Below are 9,483 nucleotides of genomic sequence, written 5' to 3' on the forward strand. Positions count from 1 at the left end.
CTTATATCCTTTTTTTTCTTTAATTAATTTCTTAAAGATTATAAAAGCTCAAATCTATGGTAGAAAACAGAATGCCCGAACTTTAAACAAACACCAAATACACTCATTCGTCAACGATGTAATGGCCATCATAGACGAATTAGCATTTAGCAACCAGACTATTGACAATCCCTTCTTCTCCTTCTCCACCTTCCCATTAGCCAACAAAAAATTTTAAACAAAGTGAATGAAAACGAGAATCTTTCTTCCATTTCTCAATTTAAAAACAAAAACAATAATTTAATGACAGGAGAGGTGAGGTTGGGGGTCCACAACCCCAGAGAGTCGGGAGGGCGAGAGATCCGATTCGGTGCGGGGTAGGCGACCCACCTACCCATTCTAGTACCCTCTCTCCCTCCCATTTTAAACGTAGCTATAAATTTTCGTGTTTAATTTTAATCGTTCATTTTATTTTATAACTAATAATTTTATATAGTTATTAGATGATAAAATATGAATATTACTTTAAGTGTGACTCATAATTCTATTAAATAATTTTTTAAATATAACAGACAATTAAAATTAGACACGAAAACTCATAGCTGCGTTTTTTAAATGGACAGAGGGAGTATTCTACAGTACAACATTTTCCTTTTATAAAAAGGAGACGAGACGAGTCGCTCGCCTCGCCGCCACCTTCCCCTTCCCCCCCTCCGCCGCCTCCTCCGCCGCGAAACGAAAGGCGAGCTCTCTCTCTCTCTCTCTCCGCGGCGCGGTCAAAACCCTAGCGCGCGAGGAGGCCCCCCCCATGGCGCAGCAGCTCTCCGCCCCCTTCCGCGCCGCCGCGGCCGCCGGATCCCGCGCCTCCGCCGCCGCCGCCGATCCCGCCAAGGTATCGCCCTCCCTTCCATTCCTCCTGTGCTCCCTCTCCCTCACCTTCTTCCCCACCCCCCCTCCGGAATTTTCCGGTTTGTTCCGCGTCGGGGTTCGATTGGCAGAGGGTTGGGACGTCTTCGTTCGTTGTGTGACTAGTTGTGTTGCTGATACTGCGCCTAGATTTCGTCTTAAGCTTGGTTTCCGTGAATCTGGGAACCTTGGGTTGGGGGGGGGGGGGCAAATGCTGGGGTTCGTTTCTTGTTTATGTGCGTTCTCCCTGGTTGCTTCGTACTATAATCTGTTCATTTCTGTGCTGGAGTATGGAGGTTACTTTTATACATACTAGTGGAGAATCATGTACCCAGGCGCTTTATTGTTATCAGCAAAAAGTTCTGTACTGTTATCAACATAGTTGATTCTTGGTCAAAGAAATCCTATTCACACTCTTCAATTAAGATGTTAATACTATTCACTCTCTTCAATTATGTGTTGCTCATAGTTAGTTTGTTGGATTTTTAGTTTTTTAGTAGTAGAAAGATGTCCCTCCTGTTGATGCGATTTGCCTGCTATGGAACAGGTGTTACGCTTGAGAAGCGCTGGCTCAGCTCAGTTCACCTCCATCGCAGCTTCCTCTTCATTGTAACTGCCTGCTTCTAATGCCTATTTCTTCCTCTTCGTTGTAAGAGCGCTTTTTTGATCTGATTATGTTTTAACGCATCTAAATAATTTTTTTAACTCAAGTGCTAGGAACATTGAGCCGCTGAGAGCGATAGCTACTCAGGCACCCCCTGCCGTCCCACGTAAGTGTCTGGTTTCCCAAACAAATGTGTAATAATAGAATTGTGCAGGCAGCAGCATTTGATTATTCCTTTTTGTTTCTGTCTGTAGAATATTCGAGTGGCGAGAAGACAAAGGTTGGCATCAATGGTGAGTTGCTTCTGTTTATTCTAGGAACTAGTCCATTAATTTTAATGGGATATATTAATCTGTTTATTCTAGGAACCTAGTCCATTAAAAAAATTGCTATAATTTTAATGGGATATATTAATCTGTGCTGGCCAATGCATTTTGTCTTGCATGCGTTTTTTCTTTTCTTTTTTTGCAAATATATGATATCAATTGCAACTGAATGTGTTAGTTCGAGTTCCATGTCTTTAGGTTTTCCAAAAGCAATTTTTAGTGCTCAGTTAGGTATATGCTACAGCAACTGAATCACCCATGGCTTGTTGGCAGAAGTAGTTTACAGTTTATTGTACCATACATCAAAAGTAGGCGAAATAATTTATTGCTATTTGTTTGTAATGCTTGTCTTATTTTTTTGGTATCATAGGGTTTGGGCGAATTGGGAGGTTGGTCCTGCGTATTGCAACCAGTAGAGATGATATTGAAGTTGTTGCTGTCAATGATCCTTTCATTGATGCTAAATACATGGTAAGAAAATAGTTCAAATTATTTGCCTACCTCCCATATTTCATACCTTGGTTGCTTCATTTAATCAATGAACATTATATTTTCAATTTTGGGGGGATGAAGTTTTGCTTGCATTTGCTACACTGCATTAGCTTATATGATGCCATGTTACGTTCTTTTAGGTTTGTAAGTGTTATAAACCTTGACGAAAAGATTGGCCTTTTCTCAGCTTAAGCTAAATTAAGATTGATGCAGATAATATTTTATTTGAAATCATTGAAAAACCTACTTAATGTGCATTCACCTTAAGTTACTTAAATATGCTATGCAGTCCATTGTGCTACATTTCAATTTGCTAGTTATATATTGGCACAGTTTCTTGGTTCTTCCATATAATCACACGAAACTGCATCCCTACCTTATGTGTTCGGTTCAATGACCATAATAGTCCATTTCAATGTTTTACTCCTAATGCAACATAATTCCTGTCACTGTGGGAGTACCAACCCATCCTTCCATGCGGATGCAACATTTGGTTGTGCCTTTTCTTTCTGTAGATAATCTCTTTCTTTTTTCCAGGCCTACATGTTCAAGTATGACTCCACTCATGGTCCATTTAAAGGCTCCATTAAGGTTGTGGATGATTCAACCCTGGAGATCAATGGAAAGAAAGTCACAATCACTAGCAAAAGGTAATATCAAGTCCACTTAGGGACTAGTACATGATTACATAGAATGTCACAATTATTTGTTATCTAAGTATTGTGTTTGATGATTATTAGTAAAAAAAAACCCTCTTGAAACATTGCTAGTAAATTTGGATCTCACAATTATTGAGGTATTGCATCACTGTGTTCCCATGCCATCATGGATTCAACCTAAAATTCTTTGGATCACTGGAAAAATAATTATTGTAGCCTAACGTATAATCTGGTCTTTTGTCGTATCACTGCTTACTTGTATAGTCGAATATATTACAATGTGCAGCCTTGTGAAATAAAGAAAAGTAAAGTGTCTTTACGACTCTAACCATATCTGGAGTATGGAGTGATTGACTGAACATGCTATACGGATTTATAATTGAGTACCTTTTAGTCCTAGCTCCTAAAGTAACTCAGTATTGTTGTGTACGTTGTACATTTGGGGTACTTCACAATCCTTTCTTCACCGTGCCCCTGCTCTCGATACACAATTATGTTTCTGTGACTACATTAATTTCTGTTAGTTCTTGCATTTGCACCTAAGAATTTGCCCCCTTCTTTTCCAGAGATCCAGCAGATATTCCTTGGGGTAACTTTGGAGCTGAGTATGTTGTTGAATCTTCAGGTGTTTTTACAACAACTGAAAAGGCATCGGCACATTTGAAGGTTTGTACACCATTTCTATACATTGCCATCTAACTGAGAAATGGCAAGCTTTTATATTGGATAAAATGGTGATGTTTTTATGCCTTGTTTGTAGGGCGGTGCTAAGAAAGTTGTGATATCTGCTCCATCAGCAGATGCTCCAATGTTTGTCGTTGGAGTAAATGAGAAGAGCTATGATCCTAAAATGAATGTTGTTTCTAACGCAAGTTGTACTACCAACTGTCTTGCTCCTCTTGCCAAGGTAACTTATCTATTTCTAATCCTGTTACTATTTTCCCATTTTAATCATAACAAACAATTTGCTCTTGTGATTTTTCATATTTTCGTCCATCCAATGGAGCTAATTGATATTCCATGGGTATGCAGGTTGTCCATGAGGAATTTGGCATTGTTGAGGGTCTCATGACAACTGTTCATGCCACAACAGGTTTTCTTTCCCTTATGAATTTTGTCATTGTCAAGGATGGAGACTGCCAATTTTTCAGTCTCCTCATATCATGTTGTTCATTAGTCATAACAGACTTGCTTTCCTATATTCAGCCACCCAGAAGACTGTCGATGGCCCTTCAATGAAAGATTGGAGAGGAGGGCGTGGTGCTGCTCAAAACATAATTCCTAGCTCCACTGGTGCAGCCAAGGTACGATGAACCAAAAATCTACCTTGCTTTTCTAGATTTCTGTTTTGGCTGACTGTTTTGATTCCTTATTAGGCTGTTGGGAAAGTCCTCCCTGAGCTAAATGGAAAGCTCACTGGTATGGCCTTCCGAGTTCCAACACCAAATGTGTCTGTTGTCGACTTGACCTGCCGGATTGAAAAAAGTGCATCCTATGACGATGTGAAAGCAGCCATCAAGTATGTAGGACTATCATTTGTCCATGCACATTATCTGCTGTTTCTGTTTGGTCAATTGTTTTAAGTCTTAAAATGCTTGAGTTGGTATACAGTAGCCTTCAATAATTTGAACGTGAACAGAATAATACTTGTGTTCACAAATGAATTGCAAAAGTAACATATCCCTTGTTACGTCTTTTGACTGTGCTAGAAACTGCGGTCATGCACTTGTACCGTCTGAAGATTCTGTGATGTGCCTGTATGTAACATTGTGAATCTTTTATCAGATTTACTCATAAGCTGTGTGTTTCAGGGCAGCATCAGAGGGTGCACTGAAAGGTATTCTAGGTTACACAGATGAGGATGTGGTTTCCAATGACTTCGTTGGTGATGCAAGGTAAGTACTTCTAGATGTACCGATGTAAATTGTGTTGTGCTCAAAAGGGAGTGGTTGACATAACTGCCCCTTTCTGCATATCAGGTCAAGCATCTTTGATGCCAAGGCTGGTATTGGACTGAGCTCTTCCTTCATGAAGCTTGTGTCATGGTATGACAACGAGTGGGGCTACAGGTGAGTGTCTATATTTCCATTAAGGGGCTTAACTCTTCATCTTTTTTTCCAATTGTTCTATTGTCCTAATGATTCTGTTCCATTCTTTGTTTCAGCAACCGTGTGTTGGATCTGATTGCCCACATGGCTCTTGTCAACGCCAAGCACTGATTTGTTGAAAATCCTCCTCCGATAGTATCTAGCTAGGAAAGGCTGCAATTTTGACGGTCTCTTTCTGTTGTCTTGGAATAAGATGTAAACTTGGAAACAAAGCAAAAAAAGAATGGACATTGATGTCCATGACATTGTTTGTAGCAGGCGGTGAAATTTACTCTGTATCGACCTGGGCAAGCGGAACTGTTGAGTGAACCATATGTCGGCAACCTGATTGATTCATTGAGTCCAATGCTATGCCATTCTATATTTACTTTAAACATGCTTGTTTCATGCCAGAAATGTTCAACAGACAATTGGCAATTTACCTCAACTCCAGAATCTGCAGAATTTTGTTTCAATTCAGCGGCTTGTTGAGAGTAACAGCAGAGAATTATGTAGGCTGTTACCAAGAGGGAAAGTTTCCGGCTATTCACCTTCAATAAAATCAGCAGCAGCAGCGATCGAGGAGAAGCCGAAGGTGTGCCAGAGAAGCCGTGCCAGAGGAGCCGTACGTGTTGGTGGCCATAAGTCGGAAGCAAGGCTATACAATTGCATAGTTCCAGTAGCTTCATAATTACTGCTTTTCATTGACCATGGTTCCCATTCGTTATTCTCTCTATCCATCCCAGTTTTATATCATATTTGTAAATGGAGCCGAGACTAAAGCAACAAAATCTCCTTCCTTCTTAAAATTAAATCTCATCGGTCAAGGTACGCAAACGTGCAGACATGTAACGATATCATTTACTCCTATACACGTAAATGAATAAGCATGCAGCGATGTCATTTACTCATATACAAATAAACGATTAGATGATGATTAAAAAGACCTTAAAAATTTTAGACAATGATCAAATTGGAATGGAGGAAGCACTTCATAACATATCTCATTGTCGCTTCCAATTTTTCATCATGTAAGTACGTCTCATGCGATTTTTTTTTGAAAATAATACGATTTTAATGGAAAATTGTAAAAATATAGGTCGGTTAGACGAAATCGCAAGAGTAGCAGCCTGTCGAACAACCGGGGTTCGACATTGAACAACCACAGTTTAACTGTGGCAGTTCGACAGGTGATTAAAAAACTTCAAAAAATAAAAACAAAACATTGTAGCAGCACTGTAGCGCACTGTAGCCACGACCAGTCGAACTTTGAAAGTTGGATATGTCTGCAGCGATACTATTCACGCGACCCTATCAAACTTTGCCAGTTCTACATGTTCTCGCTGATTCCGGTAGCAGTACTTTTTTGTTTTTTTTATCAACTACCCTGTCGAACTGCACCCAGTTCGACAGGTGCATGTTGAACTACACCTGTCGAACCACGGTTGTTCGACAGGGTGCTAATCATGCGATTTCGTCTAATCGATATATTTTTGCGATTTCCATTACAATCGTATTATTTTTTTAAAAAAATTCGTCTCATGCTATTGACACCTCGTATAATCGTATACATGAGACTTGAGAGTACTAAACAAGCAAATTCACCTCAATGCTATCTAAAAAAAATGAAAATAGTTAGCAACGTTACATTTTGTGGCCCACTTCATTGTAAAGATGAGCCCGACCCCTCTATATTTGGCTCAACCGTTAATCTATCATCAATCATTAAATTTTCTCTTTAATGCCAATTTAAACGATTCTATTATTGACTATACTATCCATGCATGTTAAACGCCTATTTATTTTCTCTCTAATGCCAATTTAAACGATTCTATTATTGGCTATACTATCCATGCATGTTCAACGCATCCTTTTTTTTCCTAGTTAATTGTATCGTCCTATGGTTAATGGATAGCAAACCATAAATTCTTTCCAATGTTACACATTTTATCCATATACCCATTTTCAAAAAAGAATTCACCTTTCTTGTCCTATAAATAGGCATGATATCCTACCCTTGTGCTTAGAAAAAAAAAACTACCCACCCTTTGGGTTCTGCACCTAATAGCAACTGGTATCTAAGGTTTCGTGTTTCGCCATGGCTTGCAAGGTTGCCTCCATATTTGCATCCATCCTAATATTGTCGGTCCTCGTCATGTCTTGCGGTAATATCATAGTATACGTACACTCTTTTTGCGTATTTTATGAAGCATTGGGGGCTAGTAATTAACTAATTTCTCACATATATATACTTCTCACAAACAAAAACTTCTCTTAATTTTGGCTTGAACAGATGCAGCTGGTTTATCCTGCCCAACTGTAAGAGCGCCGAATCCGACCTGCCTGAGCCCTCAAATTTGTGCTAATCAGTGTGTAGCAGCTGGTTATTTGATTGGATTCTGTGAGTTTTATGGTAGTCGATTGGGTGACTGCGTGTGCACCAAATGCACAAATGCTGTGCAAGCCGGCCGTCCTCCTACTATTGCTCCTACTCCTGCAGTGAGAAGGTTGATTCTGTGAGAAAAATACATGGCATCATCAATTTGTGATGGATACACCATGGGAATAAATTAACTTGTGTGTTGACGATTGCTGAATTTGTTGAATCGAGTTGTTTTCTTGACCAAGTGTTGAATCGAGTTGTTGAGAATTAAGAAAATACCAACTATATATATGGTGAAATTCTACCTTATTTGGTGAAATTCTACCTTATTGTGTCCGGCGAAATTCTACCTTGTTATAGAGGAAAAACCTGAGTATTTTTCGCCCCTTAGGCCTTGTTCGGTTAATCCCTGTGAGGGAGGGATTGGAGAGGATTTATTCCACACCTACTGCGGTGTGGAATTATTCCCCCTCAATCCCCTCCAATCCAATCCTCTTCAATCCCCTTTAAACTGAACAATGTCTTAGTAGGGGTGTTCTATGTTTTACCACCCGTACATGATATGTGGGTCATGATCAACCTATAGTGGCAATGACTAAGTTTCAACTACCAGTGAACCGCAAATCCTAGAGTTCGACTAATAGTGGGCGTGTTCGGCTGGCAGTGTTGTGGCTACAACCGTGTATCGAACGCACCCTGTAAAGCAGGAAATTTCTAAAAAGAAAATACTGTGCATATTATGTTTGTTTATGATTTTAGTACGATCCATCGCTGCGCTGCCCATGTGGAAAGAGGAATCCAATTTTGCGTTGAACCGAAACTTGCAGCCGTTAATAAACGTTAGGAGAGAAACATTTGATCATACAACCATCATAAACAGAAATCACGTATAATCGGTGCTCAATCCTCAAATCCCCCGTACAACTGATGTTTTTCCTCTTGTGTATTTACGATTTTACATCAAGGTGATGCTGAAGTTAGCACTGGAAAATTTGGATAAGTTGATATCTGATTTTTTTCCCCTGGAGAAATCTGTATTCTGATGAGGATTGCATAATGGGCAGTCAGTGCAGTAAAAAGGGGAAAACTTTACTGTCCAACATGATTCAGCTGCCCAATTTCTTAAGAAAAATGGGATATACAAGTGTAATTGGCTTGATCATTTTTTTTTAAAAAAGCGATTTCTTCACTACAAGAATAGGCAGGGCACACATATATAGGTTCTCATCTTGCAAAAAATAAATAAACAAATAAATTTCGACTACTACCTATTACGTCTTGAGCTCTTGAAGGACTTTTTAAGTCCTGAACTTTTTTTTAATACGTAAGGAGCGCATTTTTTTATCAAGAAGGAATAAATGTACGGAAATGCTGCGTGCTGGGCGTCCAACGGCAGAAGAAAAAATCGGGCGCCCACGCCTCCCACCGTTGCTACTTTAAATAGTTTTAAAATGATTTTTCTCCTAAACTAATTATCCAATTTACGATCCGATCACGCCGTTGTATTCGTTGCAATTAAATCTTTACAACAAGACTACACATGATTATATTTCGATAAAAAAATATTTTAGCTTTTTTATTGATATGTTTTGAATGTTACATATGATCTTTTTGATGTTTCGACCAGTAGTTTTACGGTGTTTCAGTTAGTGTACTCGCGATGTTTCACTATGTACAGATCAAATGTTGCATCAAATGTTGCAGTGGATTTTGATATTATGGAACGCGCCGTTGCAACAAATCACGCGCATATTATGGAAACCCTCTATTAAGGGAATTTGGTTTATTTTTTATTCTACACAAAATGTTTCATCTAGTGCACTCACAATGTTTCACTATGTATAGATCTAATGTTGCAGTGAATTGAAATATTCCATTGCAACAAATCACCCACATATTTTGGAAACCCTCTATTAATGGAATTCGTTTTATTTTTTGTTCCACACAAAATGTTTCACCTAGTGTACTCACAATGTTTCACTATGTATAGATCTAATGTTGCAGTGAACTGAAATATTTTTTCACTATTTGTTGAAACATTGTTTTT

At 39.0% G+C, this 9,483-nt stretch overlaps 1 protein-coding gene and 1 long non-coding RNA gene across 2 annotated transcripts; both read left to right on the plus strand.

Annotated features, from left to right (window-relative positions):
• The first annotated feature begins 709 nt into the window (after nt 1–709).
• Nucleotides 710–5,448, plus strand: LOC4328446 (glyceraldehyde-3-phosphate dehydrogenase GAPCP1, chloroplastic). The gene is made up of 14 exons (XM_015772221.3): nt 710–871; nt 1,433–1,494; nt 1,597–1,655; nt 1,744–1,782; nt 2,186–2,286; nt 2,845–2,957; nt 3,533–3,632; nt 3,727–3,873; nt 3,999–4,059; nt 4,173–4,270; nt 4,343–4,485; nt 4,778–4,861; nt 4,946–5,035; nt 5,131–5,448. The coding sequence occupies exons 1-14, from the start codon at nt 788–790 to the stop codon at nt 5,183–5,185; spliced, it is 1,236 nt and encodes a 411-aa protein (XP_015627707.1). The 5' UTR covers nt 710–787; the 3' UTR covers nt 5,186–5,448.
• Nucleotides 5,449–7,077: 1,629 nt separating this feature from the next.
• On the plus strand, nt 7,078–7,755 carry LOC112937803 (uncharacterized). Its single transcript, XR_003240379.2, has 2 exons — nt 7,078–7,218; nt 7,347–7,755. It is a non-coding gene; the product is annotated as an uncharacterized lncRNA (long non-coding RNA).
• Nucleotides 7,756–9,483: the final 1,728 nt, after the last annotated feature.

The sequence above is a fragment of the Oryza sativa genome, chromosome 2 (genome assembly GCF_034140825.1).
Source record: "Oryza sativa Japonica Group chromosome 2, ASM3414082v1".
NCBI classification, from domain to species: domain Eukaryota; kingdom Viridiplantae; phylum Streptophyta; class Magnoliopsida; order Poales; family Poaceae; genus Oryza; species Oryza sativa.